General features: G+C 42.2%; 2 protein-coding genes and 1 long non-coding RNA gene across 4 annotated transcripts in view; 1 reads left to right on the top strand and 2 right to left on the bottom strand.

The window, feature by feature from the left end:
- The window catches only part of LOC138964636 (uncharacterized), a 546,641-nt gene that overhangs the window by 206,084 nt on the left and 314,554 nt on the right, over positions 1 to 26,003 (bottom strand). The window lies entirely within an intron of this gene.
- LOC138964802 (uncharacterized) overlaps positions 1 to 26,003 on the top strand; it is a 210,941-nt gene that overhangs the window by 53,701 nt on the left and 131,237 nt on the right. The window lies entirely within an intron of this gene.
- On the bottom strand, positions 8,420 to 17,053 carry LOC138961733 (temptin-like). The gene is made up of 5 exons (XM_070333440.1): positions 16,964 to 17,053; positions 15,945 to 16,143; positions 15,388 to 15,520; positions 15,000 to 15,104; positions 8,420 to 9,776 (listed from the first exon to the last, which is right to left on the bottom strand). The coding sequence occupies exons 1-5, from the start codon at positions 16,966 to 16,968 to the stop codon at positions 9,619 to 9,621; spliced, it is 600 nt and encodes a 199-aa protein (XP_070189541.1). The 5' UTR covers positions 16,969 to 17,053; the 3' UTR covers positions 8,420 to 9,618.

Below are 26,003 nucleotides of genomic sequence, written 5' to 3' on the forward strand. Positions count from 1 at the left end.
TCCCATTTTTTGCCCCATCCCATTTTCGCGACATTTCACAAGCCAAGCGTCATTTTATAAAATTTATAATTTTGAATGATTAATGAGATGAGGATGATTATAATGATGATGCTATGGATTTCCAATTTGGATTGAGACTACGTGACAGGGCATTTTACTAACATGTCATAACAAAAGCGCAACATCCCATTTTGACACCATATCCCATTTGGCCGTCATGCCGTTTCACCGTATTCCATTTATCCCCCATCCCATTTTCGCGACATTTCACAAGCCAAGCGTCATTTTACTACCGCGTCATAACAATAGCGCGTCATCCCATTTTGACACCATCCCATTTGGCCGCCATCACATTTTTTATTTATTCTTCTTGCCAAGCCTCACTATACTACTATACTGCGTTATTCAACTAGGAAGACATTCCGTTTACGCCAAATTCCATTTTTGCCACAATCCAAAATGTCGCGAAATAGAGATGGCGGCAAAATGGGATGACGGAAAAACGGCATGGCGACAAAATGGAATGTGGCGCTAGTGGTTTGACACGGTGGTAAAATGACACATGGCCTATGAAATGTCGCAAAAATGGGATGGGGCAAAATGGGATAACGGCCAAACGGGATTGCGCCAAAATGGGACGTGGAGCTAATGGTACATGACATGGTGGTAAAATGACACTTGGCCTGTAAAATGTCGCAAAAATGGGATGGGGACAAAATGGGCTAACGGCGAAACGGGATTGCGCCAAAATGGGATGTGGAGCTAATGGTACATGATATGGTGGTAAAATGACACTTGGCCTGAGAAATGTCGTCAAAATGGGATGAGAAGAATTGGGATAACGGCGAAACAGGACTAATAGATCCCTTGACTTGGGGTAGTGCGACTCTGTCACTGCTAGCTTTCCACTGGGAGGAAGCGACCGGAATTTCCCAACGATGGGACATCCTGGTAATGAATTTTTTTTTTTTTTTTAATTCTTAAAATTAACAGAGTCGCGCTACCCCAAAAGTCAAGGAATTTCGTGTTTGTCCCTTGACTTTGGAGATGACAAGAAAATATCGGGCGCAAAAACGTGATTTGTAAAATTTTTCACAACATATGTCGCCTAGCGCCATGTATGTGATGAAACCATTCATATAGCTCTGCGGGAGCTCTGCACTTTTGGACGTCCCCATTTCACTGCTGTACAGCAAACATCGTCCCCAAATACCTGTTTGTTTCTAAAAAATCACGCTGGAGGTTGCATTTTATGTAATAACCTCCTGAAATGAGTTTTGACACTTTAGAATGGCATGTAAAATGACACATGGCCTATGAAATGTCGCAAAAATGGGATGGGGGCAAAATGGGATAACGGCCAAACGGGATTGCGCCAAAATGGGACGTGGAGCTAATGGTACATGACATGGTGGTAAAATGACACTTGGCCTGTAAAATGTCGCAAAAATGGGTTGGGGGCGAAATGGGCTAACGGCGAAACGGGATTGCGCCAAAATGGGATGTGGAGCTAATGGTACATGATATGGTGGTAAAATGACACTTGGCCTGAGAAATGTCGCCAAAATGGGATGGGGGCGAATTGGGATAACGGCGAAACAGGACTAATAGATCCCTTGACTTGGGGTAGTGCGACTCTGTCACTGCTAGCTTTCCACTCGCAGGAAGCGACCGGAATTTTCCAACGATGGGACATCCTAGTAATGAATTTTTTTTTTTTTTTAATTCTTAAAATTAACAGAGTCGCGCTACCCCAAAAGTCAAGGAATTTCGTGTTTGTCCCTTGACTTTGGAGATGACAAGAAAATATCGGGCGCAAAAACGTGATTTGTAAAATTTTTCACAACATATGTCGCCTAGCGCCATGTATGTGATGAAACCATTCATATAGCTCTGCGGGAGCTCTGCACTTTTGGACGTCCCCATTTCACTGCTTGTCAGCAAACATCGTCCCCAAATACCTGTTTGTTTCTAAAAAATCACGCTGGAGGTTGCATTTTATGTAATAACCTCCTGAAATGAGTTTTGACACTTTAGAATGGCATGTAAAATGACACATGGCCTATGAAATGTCGCAAAAATGGGATGGGGGCAAAATGGGATAACGGCCAAACGGGATTGCGCCAAAATGGGACGTGGAGCTAATGGTACATGACATGGTGGTAAAATGACACTTGGCCTGTAAAATGTCGCAAAAATGGGATGGGGGCGAAATGGGCTAACGGCCAAACGGGATTGCGCCAAAATGGGATGTGGAGCTAATGGTACATGATATGGTGGTAAAATGACACTTGGCCTGAGAAATGTCGCCAAAATGGGATGGGGCGAATTGGGATAACGGCGAAACAGGACTAATAGATCCCTTGACTTGGGGTAGTGCGACTCTGTCACTGCTAGCTTTCCACTCGGAGGAAGCGACCGGAATTTCCCAACGATGGGACATCCTAGTAATGAATTTTTTTTTTTTTTAATTCTTAAAATTAACAGAGTCGCGCTACCCCAAAAGTCAAGGAATTTCGTGTTTGTCCCTTGACTTTGGAGATGACAAGAAAATATCGGGCGCAAAAACGTGATTTGTAAAATTTTTCACAACATATGTCGCCTAGCGCCATGTATGTGATGAAACCATTCATATAGCTCTGCGGGAGCTCTGCACTTTTGGACGTCCCCATTTCACTGCTTGTCAGCAAACATCGTCCCCAAATACCTGTTTGTTTCTAAAAGATCACGCTGGAGGTTGCATTTTATGTAATAACCTCCTGAAATGAGTTTTGACACTTTAGAATGGCATTTAACGCTCATTGAAGTTTTAACAAACTTTCTAACACCTAAAACATTCATAGCACCGATAACATAATTCTAGCTCTGCACTTTTTGTACACATACGTCCCCATTTGACTGCTGTACAGCAAACATCGTCCCCAAATGTCTGTTTTTCTAAAAATCACGCTGGAGGTTGCATTTTATGTAATAACCTCCTGAAATGAGTTTTCACACTTTAAAATGGCATTTAACGCTCATTGAAGTTTTAAGAAACTTTCTAACACTTAAAACAAAAGAGACCCCAAATGCCTGTGTTTTGAGCAAGATGGCATTTTGATACACAGCCGACCCCAAATGACTGTAAAACCACCTATGTGTGTGTGTGTGTGTGTGTGTGTGTGTGAGTTTGTGTGTATGATTGTGTGTTTGTGTTAAATCTCTCTCTCTCTCTCTCTCTCCCTCTCCCTCTCTCTCTCTCTCTCTCTCTCTCTCTCTCTCTCTCTCTCTCTCTCTCTCTCTCTCTCTCTCTCTCTCTCTCTCTCTCTCTCTCTTAAGCTCCGAGTGGCCCATGTATAAACAAGAATGGTCCGGCACAGTGTCACAAAGGGACCGTTATGAATTGTTCGCTAAATTTAAATCTGTGCTGCATGTTGAAAGTTTCTTGTTCAATATTGACATTTATTGTTTTAGGGTAGCACTTACACAGTTTAGACTTGGTGTATTGCCGATTAATAACAACCTTAAACGATTCAGTGCTATTATGGAATCAAGATATTGTATTTGTTGTGAAAATGTAGCCGAAGATGAACACCACTTCCTCTTATGCTGTCCATTATATTCTGATTTAAGGAAAAGATTTATAGAAAGCATGTGTGAAGGTTCTGTGTCTACCATTTTGCCATTTTCAGATGTTAAGAGGTGTCGCCTCGTTGCTAAGTTCATTTTCCACGCCATAAAACGTCGACAATTGCATGTTGAAACACTGCAATGTTAGAGATGGTACCGTTGTAATTGTAAACGATTATTATATAACATGTGAGGATAAATGTGTAAGATGTGTATATGTGTAAAATTCCCCTAACCCACATCCCCTCTTCCCTGGTTTGTATATGGGCCAATGGCCATACAATAAACCATCCAAAAGTCAAAAGTCAAAAGTCTCTCTCTCTTTCTCCCTCTCTCTCCCAGTCCCATTCTCAGTTCGCCCGAAACCGTCCCCGAAACTCCCAGTTCCCACCCCTACACAACCACGAGCACCCCATGGATTATCCCAAGGAAACAAGGAGCGACGCAAGACAAAACCGGGCATCGTATGCGACCATGGCAGCAACGTCGCGCCGCTCGGACGACGCCCCGCCCACTGTGCATAAAGACGAAGACGACGACGATGACGACATCAGCACCATAGGCGACGACAAGATGGAGGACGCTGTGTCGGAAGCTGGGCTGTCTGACGCCGGGCATCACCAAGAGGGGGAAACTGCTGCTTCAACGACCAGCGTGCCACCTCTGAGCAACACGGGCAGCCCCGGGAGTCTGCCGCCTCTCCGAGGAATGGGCCGAGGTACCCCCATCTCTTCTCCTCACTACGAAGCTTCTGCTATTGCTTCCGGTGGAAGCAGTGGGAGTAGAGGGAGGGGCAGGGGCAGGAACCACAGCGCCCAGCAGTCCAGAGAGCAGACGACCCCTATGCAGACCAGGAACCGGTCCCAGACCTCTGCCCCTCCCTCCTCCCGCCAGCAGACTCTACTGGACAACTGGAACGGCAAACGCAGGTAGGGGTTAGGCCGAGGCCCTTCCGCACATCCATCAGCATCTCAGGTATGCCAGGAACGGCAAACGCAGGTAGGGGTTAGGCCGAGGCCCTTCCGCACATCCATCAGCATCTCAGGTATGCCAGGAACCCACACAGCGCACTCACATCCCTGATGTGCCTTGCGCTAATGCTACCACCACACACTCTAAAACAACGTTATCGTTGGCTACGCTTAATGTCGAAGGCATCTGGAACTTTTTGAGAGATACAGATATCACAACCTTGTTAAAGTACGACATTCTCCTTTTCACGGAAACATTTAGTGAACTGGTACCGAACTCGTTATTACAGTGTCAATCCCATGTAATTTTCCCATCCCCAGCTGTAAAAGTGTCAGACAGTATTCATGCGCGGCGATCGGGGGGAATTATGTTTCTAGTGAGAAAGGAGTTGTGTAAGTACATTAAGCAGATTGAGATAGAAACGGATAATATTATTGTGTTGAAGTTGTCTCACCATGTCTTGGGGATCGACACTGACTGTTTGCTAATCGGTGCTTATCTCCCACCAGAATCAGCCCCATATTACGAAGAGACAGATATATATAATGGTGTTTCACTTCTTGAAGATAGTCTTTTAGAAGCTGTGAGGGAATGTGGAGATCTGCCAATGATAATTTGTGGTGATTTGAACTCAAGAACTGCATCTCTGAACGTTAAAAACACAGACCCGATTGCTGATCTTTCCGACATTACTGCCCGCGTCAGTGACATTGATGACCTTAAGATGCCGAGAGTTTCCATGGACAAAGTTGTGAATGCGTTTGGCCGATACCTTCTTAACATTTGCGAAGAATTTGGTCTAGTGATTCTGAATGGATTACAGAAAGCAGGCTTCCCTGGAAATTTCACATACATATCACAAAGTGGCAGCAGCGTTATTGATTATTTTATTGTTTCTCAAAAATTACGTTCACTTTGCGAACATTTAAAAGTTGTGCCCATGGTTGAGACCAAACATTTATTGGTGGAATTGTTTATTGCCACTAAGAATGGCGTGTGTTACCCCAAAACCCATGGTAAACAATATTCTTGTTCGAAATACCAATGGAACGAAGAGAAATGTGCAGAGTTTCACTGTCACATGCAGAGCGACCATGTTAAAGGTATTATTGAAGAAGCAACGGTGCTCATTGATATTGATGTCAACCAGTCGCTTGCAAAGTTTAATGAAAGTTTGTTTTATGCTGGAGAATGCATGAGAAAGGTTATATTTGTCGGCTCAGAAAAAAGAAGAATTTGGTTTGATCTTGAATGTAGGCAGAGCCGTCAAGTTGTTTGGCAACTCCTTCGCAGGGCTAGCCATTCGGACGAAGATGAAGACAGATTGCAGTATTCTCAGAAGCGCAGAGAATATAAAGAGTTGTTGAGGCAAAAAAAGGAATTATATAAAGATTCTGTGGTTGAGTCATTGCATGCAAATTTAAAGGACCCTAAAAAGTTTTGGGAAACAGTCCGTTCAGTGCGACCATCTCTTGGTGGACAATGCAACATATCGATGGAACAGTGGTATGAGCATTTTCGTGATGTTTTTGGTACCGTACCACCTGCGGAAACAAATACCCCAGGTAATGAAGGTGATCAAAGTTTTGAGCAAGGAGAGCTGAGAAATTGTGACTCTTTAAACCAATTGATCACACATGATGAGGTAATGCGTGCAGCCCGGGCGCTAAAAAATGGAAAGGCAGCTGGCCCAGATGGGTTGATTAACGAGTTTTATAAGAATGGTATTGATATACTTTTGCCTTTTTTGACCAATTTTTTTAATCATTTATTTGACAACGGTTTGTTTCCCGATGAATGGTCACACTCGATTTTGCACCCAATTCATAAGAAAGGAGATATTGATTCACCGGATAATTATAGAGGTGTTTCGTTGTTGAATGTATGCAGCAAATTATATAGTTTTATTTTGAATAAACGTATTTCTGATTGGATAGAAGAGAACGAAGTTGTTGGGGAGGAGCAAGCTGGTTTTCGCCAAGATCACTCTACAGTAGATCACATATTTACACTGTTTGGAACCGTACAGAAACAGTTGTTGAGACATAGAAAACTGTATGCAGCCTTTATAGATTTTCGGAAAGCGTTTGACTCTGTTCACAGGGATAAACTATGGAAAGTACTGGATCAGAATGGCATGAGTGGAAAGATTGTTTTAGCCCTTAAGAGTATGTATACGACAGTGAAAACGTGTGTTCGAGCAGGAGGTGAACTTTCAGATGTATTCATGTGTCCAGTCGGCCTAAAACAGGGTGAAAACTGCTCACCGATTTTGTTCTCATTGTTTATTAACGAATTAACCAAAGACATTATGGCAAATGGAAGACACGGTATTCAATTGTCACCGGATTTAGTCGAATTATTGATTTTGTTGTTTGCGGATGATGTGGTTTTAATCTCTGATAGTGTCATCGGTTTGCAAAACCAGCTAAATGTTTTATTGACCACCTCAAAGAAGCTTCAGGTAGTCGTAAATATGGCTAAATCGAACATAGTTGTGTTTAGAAACGGTGGTCATCTAGCATTACGAGAAAAATGGTTCTTTGGTGATAGTGAAGTGAAAGTTGTAAACATGTATAAATATTTAGGAGTCTATATGTCCACAAGAATCTCTTTCTCCCACACTCTAAACGACCTTGCTGATCGCGCGAGAAAGGGAGTATCAGCTATCCTCAAACTTCTTTGGAGTATTGGGGAATATTCTCCTGATACATTTTTTAAACTGTTTGACAGTCAAATACAACCGATCTTGACGTACGGTTCGGAGGTCTGGGGACTCTCTGCTGATCAACAAATTGTTGAAAGAGTACATTTGTCTGCCATTAAAAGGTTTGTCGGTGTCCATTCGAAGTCACCAAGGCATATAGTTTACGGTGAAACAGGACGTTATCCTCTGTTTGTGGTGACGCACATAAAGTGTATGAAGTTTTGGCTTCGATTAACTCGGATGGATGGCAACAGGTACCCCAAGAAAGTGTATAATATGCTACTGTCTATACAAAGGCAAAATTACACGACATGGGCTTGTAACGTTCGTAATGTTTTGTACAAGTATGGATTTGGTGAAGTGTGGGAAGCACAAGGTGTTGGTGATATTTCCACGTTTGTAAGAGAATTTCGCCAAAGACTTGTCGATTGCTTTAGACAGGATTGGCATAGTTCCCTTGAATCACACGTTTTTTATAATGTGTATTCGTTATTTAAGCAGTCCTTGTGTATGAGTGGTTATTTGTATCAGATAAGAAATGTTCATTTGAGAAGAATGTTAGCACGTTTCAGATTTGGTATGTCACCCTTAAATAACCACTATTTACAGTATAAACCCAATGTGAATAACGTAGACAGATTTTGCCCTTTGTGCTCAGATGATACACTGGAGACGGAAGTACATTTTTTACTTGTTTGTCCCGCATATAATGAGATCAGAGTTGAATTAATAGCCTCAAAGTATTATCGGAACCCATCCATGTTTAGAATGTGCCAATTACTATCCTCAACAAATGGCCAAGTGGCAAGACAGTTAGCAACGTATATTTACAAAGCACTACGATTTCGCACTGATTCTCTGGAAAATGCTCAGTTGCAAGATGCAGGTCCATAATGTTGCTTTTTCTGCTTATTTTAACCATTGTTCGCTTGTATAATGTGTCACCAGTCTTGTTATGGGCCGGAGGCCTAACAAATAAAATTTCCGACTCCGACTCCGACTCCGACTCCTCTCTCTCTCTCTCTCTCTCTCTCTCTCTCTCTCTCTCTCTCTCTCTCTCTCTCTCTCTCTCTCTCTCAATTAAATTCATGGTGATTGTAGCAAATATAATGATATTATTTCTTCTATCTTTTCAAGTACACGGCAGTAGAAAAACTCATGTGCAATATTATGGCTTCATTTAAGAATGTGTGACACATAAAAGCCCTAACACAATATATTTGTAAAAAGGAAGATTTGAGGTCGTTTTCTGAGAGATACTATAACAACCATATAATGTGTTATATATTTGATATCAGTTTGACATCATATCAGATCCAACACAGTATAAATTTGATTCAAAACAAGCAACATATTTTTGTATTGCATCATGTTACGTAAAGATAAAGACAGAAAACAAAACAGTGGAGCTTTGGAAAAGATGCCAGCAGCTACCACCCGAAAAACCAATTATACAACAAACGAACAAAGAAACAAACCAGCAGAATCAAAGAGAAATACGCATAATGGACAAAAACGTGTGGTTTTGACGAAGAATGAAGCAGTCTAGTACTCAAACACATGTATTTAGTCCCAATTTCTTCAGACATGAACTGTCCACTGTATCAATTTGCCAAATGACTCAGCACAAAAATAATCGTATTCTTCAGATAAAGCTTTTTTGCTGGTGATTGGTAGGTGTCCAAATTGAAAGATGATCTTACCTCAGATGATCGCCTGGGCGTTTCCATTGGGACACGATATAGGGAGAATCATATCTTTCGTGAAATGTGAGACTACACTCATACCGTAAATTACAGCATGTCTTCACGTCAATCGAAGGATCTGCTGTGGTTTTTAATATAATTATACAGAGTGTCTCAATAAAAAGTACCCGATTTTCTTTCAATACTACAGACAAGTCAGTAATTTTATTGAAATCATTTTTGCGTGATATTGTAGTCAGTTCATAGAACTTTTGTCCCCCGTTCACAGCTTTCAGGTGAGATCGTCTGTTTCTTCACACCACGTAATCAATGTAGCCACCCCGTTTTTCAATGACAGACTGCATCCCCATTGCCATATTGTTCATTACATTGGGGAATGTTTCCTGTGGGATGTTCTGGATTTCTCTGAGAATGTGGTGGGGCTCCATCCTGTTGGAACCACTGTGTTGTCATTCGGATTTCATTGTCCCTTCTCTTAGTTTTTCCCTTTCTCGGTACTGATGTTTCTTTTTGGGTAGTTTTTTTTTTAGACACCCTATATATACGTATACTAGCTGAAATCTGTAGAATGGAAAAGACCTCGGGAAATCCATGATTACATGCAAGCATTTCACATCCATTCTATCAAATCAAAGTAAATATCAGATAACAGATAAAAGACATGAGAATGGTAGCATGGTTGAGAGATGTCACCATGCCTGGTCCACCAGAGTTATCGTGTGTTTGGGGGGACGTAAGAGTTACTGGTCTGATCTGACCATTTGTTGATGACGTACTTGTTCCTGAAAGAAACAACAACCGGCTATGTAATGACATGAAAAGAGTTTGTGTTTTGTTTTTATATTGTTATGTGTTTGTTATTGTCATTTTCTTTCCAACATTTACAATATGTTTATAGTGCTGAAAAATAGGCTTGGTTCTTCAGCTCGAATGAATACCAACAACAATGTATGAGTTGCCACCATCTTTGGTTACGCTGCAGGAAAAATATCACAAGCGGATGCCAGTTTCAGATCATTACTAAAACACCACATGTTTGTCTTTATCTCGACCGGTTAGAGTCGAGACACTCTGCTTTAAGGATGGCGTCAACTGAAATTGTCATCATTTTCACGAGTTTTCATTCACAAGCACCTGGGAAATAAATCTCATGTTCCCCGGGGAATAAATCCCCGGTTACCATAGTTGCAGGAAGCCCTATTACATGGATAATCAAAAGCAAACCCAATAGAAACGCTCGCGGATTCTTCGGCTCTTTTCATTGGCGTTTCCCCAGACCTAAACAGACGACACGACACTGCTTTGCAAAGTTCCAAAAACCAACTGCCAAACGGACAAAAGTAAACAAAAAAACAAAACTACTTCAATAAATTCATCACAAACAAATGAAACCTACCGATATGTTATGTCTTCTTACAAAGTCATAGAGTGCGTGTATCTTTGTGTGAGAAACACGAACGTCAAGTTCAAGTCAAACCAATTGACCCCTGATAGTGGGGCTCCTATGTTGCAGAATCACTCAACAATTAATCACATCTTGTGACAAACATCATACTTCGTGATATTGTTCCTTATGATGTTTTAAATGATTTCAGATACAGAGCCACTTCAGAAATTGATTTTTGTGTTTATAATAATGAATAAAAGGCTGCACCTACAGCAGACGATTTTCATACCAAAAGCCATCAGCAGTAAATATTTCCAACTCAGCAAATGTAAACTTCAATTATTAACAATGCACCAGAAGTTGTCTGGTGATAATATATACATGAAATAAATATTTTCATGGGTACTTTTGTGTTCTGTCATTTAGTTTTATATTTTTTTTAGAAAAGTATATATCCGCAGCTAGAAAATTCAAGATGGCGGCCTCCGTACCAATGCGTGTTTTGATTGAGCGAAAACAACGTTTGTGAGGGTAAGTTTTTAAGATTACCCTTTCATTCACCAATTTCACGTCATTATAATCTTTATTTGTCCCCTCGGATCTGTTTTTGATCGGCTGAAGCGCTGAAATGCTGCACACTTTCAAATCTTGCTGAAACTGGATTGTGATAGATCTAGATCTATCTGTTGATTGAATGAAAGGAAACCATGCTCGCCACCCACATGATTTTGGACAAGTTAAAAGAACTTTGAATAAAAGGCAAGGAGACAGAGATTGTTCAAGGCATGATAATTAGTCCTGCCTATTATAAAGGACTTGACTTTCCATAAGTTTCTAAAAAAACTGAGGGGGGAGGGGGAGTGACTTAGCGGAGTGAGTAGGCCACAGTGACAATGACATACATGTACTAACCAGTAGGAGGGCCAGCTTGGGGAAAAAACATTCCCCAGGCCTCTACGGTCTTGTGATCCATTCCCCATGTCTCTACGGTCTTGTGATCAAACTTTCAAAGATGATAGCTAAAAGACAAGAGTATGCAATAAACTTATGTGCTAATGAAATGAGTGGTTTTGAAAAAAGTGGTACCTCTCTCTGAGTCTGAGTCTCAACACTGTTACGATTTTGGTGTGTTACTTTTTTCTCAACCTTTTACTTAATTTAGGTTGACCGTGCATTGATGTGCATTTTATTTTAACAGAATATACAACTGAGGGTTACACCACATGCGGGTTCCTGAGAACAAGAGTGCTGCGTGAATACATTATGAGCAATTCTGCCGGTGCCACACAAACGAGCTGATTTCACCATTACTATCAAGGTTGGTACCTAATACCTCCAGAGTAGCTGAACAGTTTGCATCTTTTTTTTGATAATTAACAAGTATGCACACATATACGTAAGCTACCTCTGTGAAGTTGGTGGGTTTACCATACCCTCACAAGGGTCAACATTCTGTAAGCGACTGTTAGAATTCTAATGAATGTAGCGGCCAGCAAGATTTAAGAATCAGTTGGGTAACTGGAAACAGTTTTTTTGTATTGACCTTAAATAGTAAGAATTATACAAATAGTTAAAATACAATTTTTGCATTTTATCTTTTGTGTGAAGACTTTGGCTAACTCTCTGAGATAGTAAACATTATTCAAATAAAATTGTCACTTTTCAGCTTTTCTATGAAGGGTACCCCAGGTGGATTTCCTACACCATGGATTTGGAGGAGGCCAGACATCTAAGACAGTCTGCTTCTCATCCCAGCTGATTTCAGTTTTCTGCTTATGAAGTGTGCATCGCTATGGAAAAGGATTCAGCCATTTTTTGCTCACCACATTGTCAAAGCCATTGGCCCCGAGAAGTCACCCTGCCTGCCCATGTTTCACAGTTTTACAGACTGTGATACTGTGTAGTTCTTCGGTGGTATTGGGGGCTTGACAAGTATGGCATGCATTAGTAGACATCACACAATCTTTCCTCGGGTTGTCTGCTCTTTTTTGAGAGCTAAGTACTACTGACAGGTCAGTTCAAGAGCATTTTGTGGTACTTCTGCAGGACAAAACCAAACTTCCTGGGTGTGAACAGTGCTAGAAGGTACCTCTTCAGTCAAAATTAAAAGCGCTGCCAAATTCCCCAAAACACCCTTACAAGTAACGTGCTGTTGCAGGACATGAGTTTGAGAAGAGCAATCTACCAATTAGACTACGTCAGTAAATATACAATCAGGCAAACAACCCAACACCAATTGTGGGGCTGGCAGTCCAAGGCTGGAAAGTGGGAGTTATTTTGGACGAGCCTTCAAGAGGTATCCAGCATGTGCCGAGAACGCATGAAGTGTGGAAGTGCTGTACAACAAAACGCTGCAAATGCTGCAAAGAAGAACTGAAGAGCTCTGCTCTCTGCAGCTGTGCTTGCATGCCTGTGAAAATCAGCAAATTAAACTGTGTAAAAATATTATTGCACCCATTTTCGTACCCCAACTCAAACATTCATTCCCGTATCATTTTATTCAAACTTGTTATGCCAGTAAAGGCTCTCACAAATGGCACATCTTTCAGATAAAAGAAGATTTAGTTACAGGGGTCACATGACCGTCGCCAAATAAGGGTACCCTTAACGTGGCAAAGGGGATGTGATCACAACTTTAAGTACCCATTAAAAAGTCCAAAAAAATTCATGAGGCACAACATCTATCCAGAACAGGATGAATACTTTTTAGTGTTATGTCATTATTATACCTTTCATTTTTATCAATTTGATTTTTGGGGTACCCTTATTTTGGCGGCGGTCACATAACCCATGTAAAGTCAATCTTTTATATTAAAAGAGTTCCAGATAGCCACGTTGTGTGCCCTTAATAGCATAGACAAATGGAATAAAATGGCACAGGAATAAATGTTTTCGTTTTGGTACGAACATTTGTGCGATAGTTTTTTGTTGGCACAGGTTAGGTAAGCCAACGATTCTTCAACCCTGCCACCCACGCCGTCCAACCAATCGCTGCACCATTGATCATGTATACATGTATTGTTATGTTTTAACAATTGTTTCTGTTAGTTTCTATTGCAAGAGAATGACTTGTAGCATCAAATACGCCTGAATAAATTTTTTCACAGGCGGCCATTTTGATTTTTTTTTAAAACTACTGATTTTTAAATTTTTCTTGGTTCCTCTGTGTCAGGTTTTGTTAAGCACATAAAACCATACATTTATACCAAATTTGGTGTTTGTCACATGAAATGAAATATGCCTAACATACCCAACCGTTTTTACTGGCGGCCATTTTGAATTTTGTTAAAAAAACAACCGATTTTTTAATTTTTCGCGGTGGCTCTGTATCAGGTTTTGTTAAGCACATAAAACTGTACATGTATGCCAAATTTGGTGTTTGTCACAAGAAATGATTGATTTTGCAACATAGGAGCCCCACTATGACACACACATTTTGACCCGTGCACAAGACGTTGTATCGATAAACGAAGCACAAATAAGAAATAATGATAAAAGCAAAGAAAATAGCAACAAGATATGCAAACATCTCACAAAGCCGAGCAAGCAGATTGACAGGTCTAATGAAAAACAAAGAGGTACTGAGTCGGAAACAAGATCGCGATTCTTTTATTTCCTTCGCTGCACGACGCAAATCTTCTGTGACCTTTGACCCAACGTAGCTTCCACATTCGATTACTAAGCTTAATACTCACAACTGAAAGCCGAGGGAGTGGAATACCGAGATGAACAAACAGAACTGTGCATCTTCAAACCTGACATATTCATCCCAACATTTTATGAACTCAAAAATACAGAAAGTTGCTTTCACACGCCAGCTTTGATTGCCAGTGGTTATCCGCACGGAACTCGTGTGGTTATCAGCACGGAACCCGTGTTTCAAAGCATGGCTCCCTGTGTTGATTGTTATCTTATTTTCTCACTACCAAAATGATGTCAAAAACGATGTTTGGTGGTTTGTTGTCAGACCAGCTTTTTTTGTTGGTCCTCGGGGGGCATATCGACTTTTGTTTCATATTTATTGACCGCGGCCTTCGGCCTTGGTCAATAAATATGAAACAAAAGACGATATGCTCCCCCTCGGACGACAAAAAAGCTGGTCTGTCAACAACCCATCAAACATCTTATAATGTCAGGTATTGTCCCAGTTCAAATCTGGATGTACCAGAAACACAGTCGTCTTCGTGTCAGAACTACCACGTGGTTCAGTCTTGTGTTGGTTGACAATGTAAAGTAATCTCTTCGTTGACGTGCCTATAGCTTGACCTGCCATCGTAAGGTCTGGCACTCACCTATGTAACTTCAGCAGGACAGACGACGCACTGCAGATTATCCCAGCCCGCTACATGTTGCGTGAAAGGAAAACAGGTCAAGTACTCGTCATAATCCCTATCGCAGCATAAACTAATATGCAGTCTGTAGTCTGTGCCGCTGAAACTGCGCAGGTATATTCTGTCCTCAACGGGGGGAACAGTGTGAGTGGGAGGAAGTCTTCCGTGTTTACCGTTGACCGGTTTGTGTCGCTCAGTGGTATGTATACGGCTAGCACTATCACTTGTAATTTCCTTCGCGATCGCGGGGCTAACAGGCCCTAAGTGAATGTAGGTTCAAATCTTACCGCACACGCTGAGGAGCCAGTCTTGTTGCGTTGTGAACGTGACACCTCCTGACTGAGGCACCGCTTTCTGCTGGCACATGGTGCTGTTCGCTGGATCACATATTCCTGAAATCAAACGAACGGGGAAGGAGACTGTCTTACTGAGACGCCTTTTGTCGTAATTAACATAGACCATTTAAGACTTCTTCCATTTAAGACCTTGCTTTTTAAGATTGTTCATAATCTCTGAAACAGAAAAAAAAGATAACGAGGAAAAAGTACAATTGTTTGATGAAGCTCTGCATTGTCTGCCGATTCCCTGTTCATGACCTTGCTGTTTTCATTTTATTTGATGATGGGGGAGAGGTGGGGGTGGGGGGGTATCTGCATTCTGACTGTGCAACCTTACCCGGATGCGTGATATCCCGGGTGCTGTTTGGTTCAGCGCCGGGTGTCCAGGTACAGTCGGGGTCACCCAGTTCCTCCCCGTTGGTCCTCCCGTCCCCGTCAGAGTCACGCGTACACACGTCGCTCGTCCACCGCTAATAGGGAGGGACACGTAACACCGTTTGTTATGATAGGGAGGGACACACGTAACACCGTTTGTTATGATAGGGAGGGACACACGTAACACCGTTTGTTATGATAGGGAGGGACACACACACACACACACACACATGCACACACACGCACACACACACACACACACACACACACACACACACATACATCACAACCACACAACACAACAACCACAAGCACAACCAAAGCCACAAACAACAACACACACACCACCCCACATCCCGGACTCGGTTTAAACAATGTTTCATTTCCTTTAAATACATTCATGACATTTAAATGTACACGTTTGAAAACAACAACAACAACAACAACAACAACAACAACAACAACAACAACAACAACAACCGACATATTATAGTGATGTGTTCAACATCCCAGACTTACGTTTCCCAACTCATTGAAGTCCTGCCCAAAGACATTGGTCGGCCCGGCCCCCTCCATGGCAAGGTGTCCCACCCCTGCCCACATGGCGTGGTCATTGCACGGCTGGGGAACCCGGGCTGCGTTGGGGATCTGGCTCGTGAATTCGGAGAACCCCAGGGCTCCCGCCACCATTGTAGCTAGACACAGCAGTTGCTCGGTTCTATACAAGAAAAATCAAACATGTTGATGATTCTTTCATTTGACAGTGCTCCTTTTAAGAACTGTCTTAGCGAAGCATGTCTTTCCAGAGAAAAGAGAATCACAGTCAGTATCCCTGTTTGTTGTTTTAGAGAGACAGCTTTACTCGTACCTCATGCGATCATATCAAATAATTGTCACCGTCAGTATTACCACCATACAAAACAATATCAACGAGATCACCAAAGTTATTTGTGTCTCCAATGTGTTTCTTCAATCCCTGTCTTTGTCCATTTCCACGAATACACCGAAGAGGTCGTCGTCGCCATTTTGCTCATTATCTTTGTCACGAATCCCTTTGTTCTTCTTTCCGAACGTTTTTTGTTTTGTTTTTTTGTTTTTTTCTTTTTTTAGGGGGGGTGGTGGTCTTTCTGCCTGCCTGTCTGTCTGCCTGCCTACCTGCCTGGCTGGCTGAATGGCTGGATGACTTGCTAGCTGACTGTTTGGCGCTCTGTCCGTCAATAGGTTTGTTTGTTTGTTTGTTTGTTTGTTTGTTTTTTGTTTTCACTCCTCAGTTCTCAGTATGTTGTGCAATTGACTCGACTTGTAAGTGACTCGTGTACATTTTCGTGAAAAGAGTTTCTTTTAGATTTTTATAGGCAGAAAGTATAGCGGAAAATTATTTTTCCAGATAGTGACAAAAATCAAACACTTTATTTAAACTTTTGAACTGTTTATTATTAAAAAAAATTAAAGTGTAACTGCTTTTTGAATTTATCAAAAACAGCATTTTGAAACTTTACTAAAAATCGAACATTGAAAGAGTTAGTGAATTTTCTTACCTCATTTTGTAGATTTCTCGTATGCAGCAAGTCCTGAACACATATATACATACACTTCAAACACTAACATGCAGGGTTTACCCGTAACTGCCTGTCTTTCTTGTTCAGCAGACAGATTGCTATTCCTTTTTATATTTAGTCAAGTTTTGACTAAATGTTTTAACATAGAGGGGGGAATCGAGACGAGGGTCGTGGTGTATGTGTGTGTGTGTCTGTGTCTGTGTGTGTGTGTAGAGCGATTCAGACTAAACTACTGGGCCGATCTTTATCAAATTTGACATGAGAGTTCCTGGGTATGATATCCCCGGATGTTTTTTTCATTTTTTCGATAAATACCTTTGATGACGTCATATCCGGCTTTTTGTAAAAGTTGAGGCGGCACTGTCACACCCTCATTTTTCAATTAAATTGATTGAAATTTTGGGAAAGCAATCTTCGACGAAGGCCGGGGTTTGGTATTGCATTTCAGCTTGGTGGCTTAAAAACTAATGAGTGAGTTTGGTCATTAAAAATCGGAAACTTGTAATTAAAATTATTTTTTTATTAAACGATCCAAAAACAATTTCATCTTATTTTTCGTCATTTTCTGATTCCAAAAACATATACATATGTTATATTTGGATTAAAAACAATCTCTGAAAATTAAAAATATAAAAATTATAATCAAAATTAAATTTCCGAAATCGATTTAAAAACTATTTTATCTTATTCCTTGTCGGTTCCTGATTCCAAAAACATATAGATATGATATGTTTGGATTAAAAACACGCTCAGAAAGTTAAAACGAAGAGAGGTACAGTAAAGCGTGCTGTGAAGCACAGCGCAACCGCTGCCGCGCCAAACAGGCTCGTCACTTTCACTGCCTTTTGCACTAGCGGCGGACTACGTTCAGTTTCATTCTGTGAGTTCCACAGCTTGACTAAATATAGTAATTTCGCCTTACGCGACTTGTTCTTCTTTTATCTTTTTTTTCTCCCTTGCTGCACTTTTCCTTTTCATCCTCACGTGACTTACGATCACGGCTGATAACAACGCGAGCACACACACACACACACTCACACACACATATTTACACACACACACCACACACATATTTACACACACACACACACGCACGCACGCACGCACAAACACACACACACACACACACACACACACACACACACACATACACACTCACACACACACGGGATCATGACTCTGAGAGTCAAAAATCAAAATGGCTTTATTCCTAAGATTTTGAGCAATGACAGATATCGTGGATTCCTTTGTCTCTTCGGATTTGATGTTAGAAGTACATTCTCACCTTGGTGACAAAGGCATGGATCTTTATCTTGGCTTGCGTCATTGAATATTTCGCAGGTGAATCGTCTCATGTAAGTGTTGCAATGCTCTTGGACGTCATCGCATCAGGGGAATTACGAACACACACACGCACACACATACACACACACACATACACATTACACACACAAATACGCGCACACACACACACACACGCACACACACACACACACGCACACAACACACACACGCACACACGCGTACGCACTCACGCACACACACACACACACACTCACGCACGCACACACACACACTAACACACACACACACACACTAACACGCACACTCACTGGTATATCTACAAATATAGACCGGCACGGTTGGCCTGTGGTAAGCCGTCCGCCCCGTGATCGGGAGGTCGTCGTGGGCCGGGTCATACCTAAGACTTTAAAATTGGCAATCTAGTGGCTGCTCCGCCTGGCGTCTGGCATTATGGGGTTAGTGCTAGGACTGGTTGGTCCGGTGTCAGAATAATGTGACTGGGTGAGACATGAAGCCTGTGCTGCGACTTCTGTCTTGTGTGTGGCGCACGTTATATGTCAAAGCAGCACCGCCCTGATATGGCCCTTCGTTGTCAGCAGGGCGTTAAGCAAACAAACTACAAATATAGGGATAAACTGACAGACTTCTGTTCAAATGCCCCACAATGCTGACTAAGAAGTGTAACTCGCGACAGAGCCATCTTAATGAGATACAAACCCAATGTCGCCTTGCTGCGACCTTATGAGTAAGTTTCTACTGCTGGTATGCCGAAGTCGCCGAGACAAACTTTGTTCTTGAAGTGTTTTGTCAGTTTCGTCTCGGACAGAAGAAATGACAGAATGTTTACGTGACACCTTTACTTGTATTATGACGTCTTCTTGTACTTTGCTTAGATTTTTGCGTCAGAGATTTTACTTTGGAAGAGAGGGTAAAAAAAAAAGAGACGTCTTGGTTTATGTAGTCGGTGTCATTTGTCATTAGGCCAAAAAAAATAGGTCTGTTTACGGTAACATAGGCCAAAAATATAGGGTCGGTAGGTCGGGATTTTTTTTTTCTCCAAAAAAACATATTTTTATGTTATTTTGCAAAAAAAAAAAAAAAAGATTTTTTTTTTTCCCCAAATGCCAAAAAAAAGTCTAGGGTCGCGCGAAAAAAATAGGGTCGGTCGGGTTACCGTAAACAGACTAATTTTTTTTTTTGCCTTAAAGGGTCACGACAGCACAATGCAGCACAATGCACACACTTGTTGCTGTCACCACAGTTTGCTTCAACGAATATGTGTTCATAGTTAAGTACCGTCCTCCCTGCCCACACACTCACGTTCATCGCCACACATCTCTCCATGATTTCACGTGACATAGGATAATCCTTCACACAGACACGTACCAACATTGTGCAGCCTGGCTCTTTTCTGTGCATAATGGAACTTTTTATTTCAATTTTATTTTTTTATTTTTTTATTTATTCATTATCTATTTATTGATTTATTTATTTATTCTTGCATAATGAATTTTCTAAATGACACCCATGTCAATTTGTGGATATAATTATGCACACACACACACAAAAATCTTATTCTGTACAGAAAGCAGGCCTGTTGTAAACGTTTGATCCATGACTAAACGGGAGAATGAACTTTTCCCGTGTAAACGCCTGGCCAGATGTGTTGTGGTAAAGAATGATGAGTTGCGAGAGAAGGATGCTACCTTTAAGGAGGATTGTCAACACTTTAAAAGTTTAACAACTCAAAGTGCACCACTCTCCCCATCAAGGCTGGAGTCTACCCCTGAGAGTACGAGGTCAAATTGAAATAGGTGTTCTCGCCCAACTCAGTTTTGTTTTTGTGTGAACAAGTCTGATAGCCCTTGTTTAAGCTTTAGTCGTTAACTTAGACATTAGCGCGTGAAGCTCTATTTCATTTGACATTTCTTGATATGCATTCTTTGAACTTACAATAAATTCACTTTAAAGAATATCATATAACGTTTACTACCATGCCTCAGGGAAAGACTCAACCCTTAGGTACTTCTATAACTCCCAACCATGGCATCCACTTATGCACGGAAAAGATAAACCTCACTTGTCTCACATCCAAGTGCTGGGGTCGGGGGGTCGCCGGTTAACATTTTTCATTTTCATTTTTTCATTTTCATTACTTTATTGTCCCATCGCTGGGAAATTCGGGTCGCTTCCTCCCAGTGGAAAGCTAGCAGCAACGGAGTCGCGCTACCCAGGTGTCTGCGTGTTTAGGTGTATTCAGCCACCTGCACTTATGGCAGAATGACCAAGGTCTTTTACGTGCCATTGTGATGACACGGGGGTGGGACATGGCTTCCGTCTCTGGGTCTGCACATAAAGTTGACCCGTGTCCGTCCCGGCCCGAATTCGATCCTGCGACCTTCCGATCACAAGTCCAGTGCTCTTTGGGGCGGGGACGTAGCTCAGTTGGTAGCGCGCTGGCTTTGTAGCCAGTTGGTCGCTATCAGCGTGGGTTCGATCCCCACATTCGGCGAGAGATTTATTTCTCGGAGTCAACTTTGTGCAGACTCTCTTCGGTGTCCGAACACCCCCGTGTGCACACATGCGCACGAAAAAGATCCCACGTTCACAGCGAAAGTCTCAGGGCTTGGAAAACACGAAGACACGCATGCATCATCTCTCATCTCTGATTATCATGATCGTATTTCGATACTTTGACGAAACAAAACCCGATGCTGGTGTGTCGAAGAAGACAGCCACAGCGGGCTTGTTCGAATCAAAGTATCACACTATATCTTCAGCGTATTACCAATACCTGTCCCAATATAGACCAGTTGGTCTAAGAGGACGTTAAACCCTAATAGTCAGTCCAGTGCTCTACCAACTGAGCTACTGGGAAGGAAAAACGCAGAAAAAGATAAACCTCACTTATGTTTAACATCCAAGTGCTGGGGTCGGGGGGTCGCCGGAACAATACGAGAAGGAAAAACGCAGAAAAAGATAAGTGTCCCAAAGTAAAGATGTCATAGAGTTCACTCTCAATTCAGCCTAAACCACCTGGTTCATTAACTTACTTCCGGGTGCGCACGCAGTCGCCACACTCAACCTCTGCCTCTTCAAAAATTATAAATCATATCTTGGGGATATCAGCGCGAGATGTATTTTATTTCGCCTCACTCCAACGACCCAACCATGCTCCATAAAGCGCCGGATCATCACACGAGGCACGTTTGAAGGGAATATCCGTCTCCGCTCTATTTCAGTTGATTACCAACATCCCGCCTCTGTCCTTTCCCTGTTATCGGCGCGTGGCATCTTTAACGCGCTGAAACCATTAAAACTGCGGCCGGCTATGAACGATCAAAACTCAAAGTACAGGGTCTTTACTGAGAACGATCAGCAAGACCTACCGCGCTCAGTTGACAGGAAGGTAGCGATTGAGTCAGTAAAAAATGGTTTCAGATTTGCCGCACATATGGTTGGACCGGCGTAACTAGAAATACTGACTCAAAGACTAAGTAAAGAGCAAAGCAGGAGAAAGGGGTGTGAGGTCCCGAGCAATGGAGACTGAGATATTGGATTTATCTTTATGGTTTTAAATGCAGGTGAGATCAGGAGCTAAGGAAACGGCACCAAAACACTGACGCAGACCGATATATGATCAAACATAATGGGTTTTATCTTCTTCTTCAGCGTTCCAGAATTTTCTGGTTACGTGTGAGCTCGTTTGCCCATTTGGGTTCCCCACACTGTGCTCTGAGAGCATAGTCAGCTTCACTCCGCTTTCGTTGAGTAGGCATGCTGAGTATTATCGTGTTTCCATAACCCACCGAACTCTGACATGGATTACAGGATCTTTTCCGTGCGCACTTGGTCTTGTGCTTGCGTGTACACACGAAGGGGGTTAAGTCACTAGCAGGTCTGCACATAAGTTGACCTGGGAGATCGGAAAAATCTCCACTCTTAACCCACCAGGCGGCAGCGGCGACCGGGATTCGAACTCACGACCTCCCGATTAGGAGACCGACGTCTTACCACCACGCCACTGCGCCCGTCATAATGGTTTTACATCCATGTTACCGTTTTACTGCATAAAGAACTCTCTCTCTCTATCTCTCTCTCTCTCTCTCTCTCTCTCTCTCTCTCTCTCTCTCTCTCTCTCTCTCTTTCTGGTTTAGAAGCAGCATGGTGCCCTTGCGCCACCGAGGACTACGCAAACCCTACCCCCACCCCCGACCCCCATCTCTAAACATTCCCCTTACGTTTTGCTTGGTTTTGCACGCACCCCCTAACCCCCATCACCATCACCATCACCACCGTGGCGTTAGCTTAGTTCTCTTTCTCCTGTCAATTAGTGTGGTTGTGATCTGAGCAAAAGTGCCTTTTATCTGTCACAAATCTTGTCTGTAGTCAGCCGCTGACGACCCGAGCACTGATCTGTCCCCCAGCTATGCTTTCTCCGCGTGTGCCAATCACGCACTAGCGAATTAAGACCGCGATCATTTGCGTGCAAAGAACAAACACAAACGGGAAAATGCACGTGTTTTGCATGCTCGCGCATGTGCTGTCGGCACCGAGAGTGCGCGTGCGTGGTGCAGTTGTCGTTTACGGGGGATATGCGTTTTGGCATGCAGACACGTGGAAAGTCAGTAAGTTCTGCTTTATTGATTTTTCTCCGTCAGTCTCCCTAGTTCGGTTTGGGCCTCGAAACCTGCCTGGACTGGACGGCCATAATACCACCCTTCTTCCTGCTCTACTATTTCAGAGTGTGTGTGTGTGTCGGCAGTGTGTGTGTGTGTGTGTGTGTGTGTGTGTGTGTGTGCACGGTGTGTGTGTCGGCAGTCAGTGTGTGTGTGTGTGTGTGTGTGTATGAGAGAGAGAGAGAGTGAGAGAGAGAGTGAGAGAGAGAGGGAGACTAAGAGAGAGAGAGAGAGTGAGAGAGAGAGCGAGAGAGAGAGAGGGAGACTAAGAGAGAGAGAGAGAGAGACTAAGAGAGAGAGAGAGAGAGAGAGAGAGAGAGAGAGAGAGAGGGAGACTAAGAGAGCGAGAGAGAGAAGAGAGAGGAAAAAACATGTTATCGTTGCTAATGCTGTGCAGTTCCAGAACTTGCACTGTTAAATTCAATTAATTAATTAAGAGCTATGCGTATTTTTAGTTGTGGATATTGTTGATGGTGTTGTTGTTGCTGCTGCTGCTGCCGCCCCTGCTGCTGCTGAGATGCAGTCGAGCAGCGACACTCAGTTGTACAAGTTAGCCCATTTGGATGTTTAACGTTCAGCTAGTTATCATACTCCCCAACAGGACTTGGTGCCTAATTGCTCTCCAAAAAAACCCACTAAAACAATGATTCTTTTGACACCAATATCTTGCCTTACAACAAAGGCACTTCATGCTCTTCGCGGCTCGTGGCGCTTAGTCATGTGACAAGGTAAACATTTGCTTTGTGAGGAGGCCTATCATTGGCCAATAACTAACCATACCTGGGAGTGGAAACAAAACCGGGTTGTAAAACCCAGATGCATGCTCAAAAGCTGCTTCCGTGGATTATTCTGCCTGTTATTAATCTTTACCTGAGTTGGCCATTCGTTATTGAAATTAGCCGAAACTATCAGTGTGGGGTGGGGAAGGCAGTACAATTACTAAATTAGGTGCTCTGCGTTGTTCATATAACTTGGATTTAATTTCAAAAGCTTTATTCCCCATTGACGATTTGAACTAAAAATAGGATATATTTATATAGACATGAAAATATGCACATGAAAACACAGATACATAAAGGCTATGTATAAGCAAACCACCAACTATGATGTTTTCTTCCAAGCAGTTGACGGCGTGGTTTTGCGCAAGGGAGGTAAGCACGCCAAAGACAACTGTTGCACTAAAAGTCAGGTTGCGTCCCTTGGCAGGTAGCACATTTTAAACTGAATAAATGTACGGATTACCATCACTTGACCTCATTTTGCCTCTCTCTCTCTCTCTCTCTCTCTCTCTCTCTCTCTCTCTCTCTCTCTCTCTCTCTCTCTCTCTCTCGCTCTCTCTCTCTCTCTCTCTCTCTCTCTCTCTCTCTCTCTCTCTCTCTCTCTCTCTCTCTCTCTCTCTCTCTCTGTAATAAAGTTCAATGTTTCAAATGTTTCAATGTTTCAATGTTTCTCTCTCTCTCTCTCTCTTTTAGTTTTAGAAAACAATACTCCACAATTGACCACATGTTCACTCTTTATGCAGCAGTTACCAAGCAGCTTCAACTAAAAAAAGAAGTTATATGTTGCTTTTGTGGACTTTCAAAAGGCGTTTGACACCGTTAAAAGGGATGTTTTGTGGAATGTTTTATTAAAGATTGGTGTAAAAGGAAGAATGTTTAACATGCTTAGGTCAATGTATTCATCCGTTCTCTCTTGCGTCCGATGCAACTCTGGCAATACTGATTATTTTGAATGCCTACAAAGCCTGAAGCAGGGCTGTCTAGCGAGCCCAACGCTTTTTTCGTTTCTTATAAACGAGCTTGCCTCGGAAATAATATGTAAGGGCAGACACGGAATTCAAATGCTTCCCGGTGAGATCGAACTGTTTCTTTTGATGTTCGCTGACGACATTGCACTGCTATCATCGTCCATAGTGGGTTTGCAAAACCAACTGAACATCTTATATAACGTTTCAAGGCGTCTTGGGTTAAGGCTAAACATGAATAAAACCAAAGTCGTTGTTTTTCGAAACGGTGGTCATTTAGCCAAAAGTGAGAAATGGTTCTACGGAAACACGCAAGTATCAAGTGCTAGCTCCTACAAGTATCTCGGTCTGACATTCACAACCCAAGCCCGTTTGAATCTCTCTTTCAATGACGCAATCACCAGAGCCAAACAAGGTGTCATTGAAATTTTTAAAGTCTTATGGAATATAGGATGCCACGACATGGACATATTTTTCAAATTATTTGATGCGCAAATTGCTCCCATCTTGCTCTATGGCTCAGAACTATGGGGATGTTTTGACTGTTCACAGATTGAAAAGGTTCACATGTATGCCTGTAAAAGACTACTCGGGATCTCGTCAAACAGTCCAAACCAGATGGTGTATGGGGAACTTGGAAGATGCACTTTGTCAATCCTAGCAAATATCCGATGCGTAAAGTACTGGTTGAGACTGAACTGTATGCCGGACTCGAGATATGCAAAGATGTCATACATCATGTTAAAAAACGCAGTTGAAAGGGGAAAGCAGAATTGGGTCTCACAAGTTAAATGCCTCCTTTGCATGAATGGATTTGGAGATGTGTGGTTGAACGGGTCTGTAGGTAGGGAATGTGCGTTTATTAGAACATTACAGCAACGTCTGCAAGACTGCTTTGAGCAAAACTGGCACTGTAAACTTGATACAAGTGTGAGATTTGATGTATACAGGATGTTTAAAGGAGAACTTGAAAAAGAAAAGTATCTGGGTGTCATTGAAAACCAGTACATACGCAAAATGTACACAAAGTTCAGACTTGGCATTACACCATTGAAGGTAAATAAACTGCGCTATAATCCCGAGTGCGCTGAATCCAGAAATTGTACATTTTGTAAATCAACTGAAGAAAATGAAAACCACTTCCTGTTTAAATGCCCAGTTTACAATACAATCCGTCAAAAGTACATTGGTGCTTGTTTTGACCTTGACCAGTTCTCCAACTCATCGTTGTGTATTTTACAGACTGACAACAAATTACGACTGATTGCATTGTCAAATTATGTGTTCTACG

This window comes from Littorina saxatilis, linkage group LG1, assembly GCF_037325665.1.
Source record: "Littorina saxatilis isolate snail1 linkage group LG1, US_GU_Lsax_2.0, whole genome shotgun sequence".
Classification (NCBI taxonomy): domain Eukaryota; kingdom Metazoa; phylum Mollusca; class Gastropoda; order Littorinimorpha; family Littorinidae; genus Littorina; species Littorina saxatilis.

Bases quoted from the DNA above. Each gene is read 5' to 3' on its own strand.
- LOC138961733 (XM_070333440.1), bottom strand. The intron at 15,105-15,387 runs GTAAGGTTGCAC...GTTTGATTTCAG, and splicing joins CCGGGATATCACGCATCCGG to GAATATGTGATCCAGCGAAC. The intron at 9,777-14,999 runs GTAAGATTTGAA...TGTTTCTTTCAG, and splicing joins CTGGCTCCTCAGCGTGTGCG to GAACAAGTACGTCATCAACA.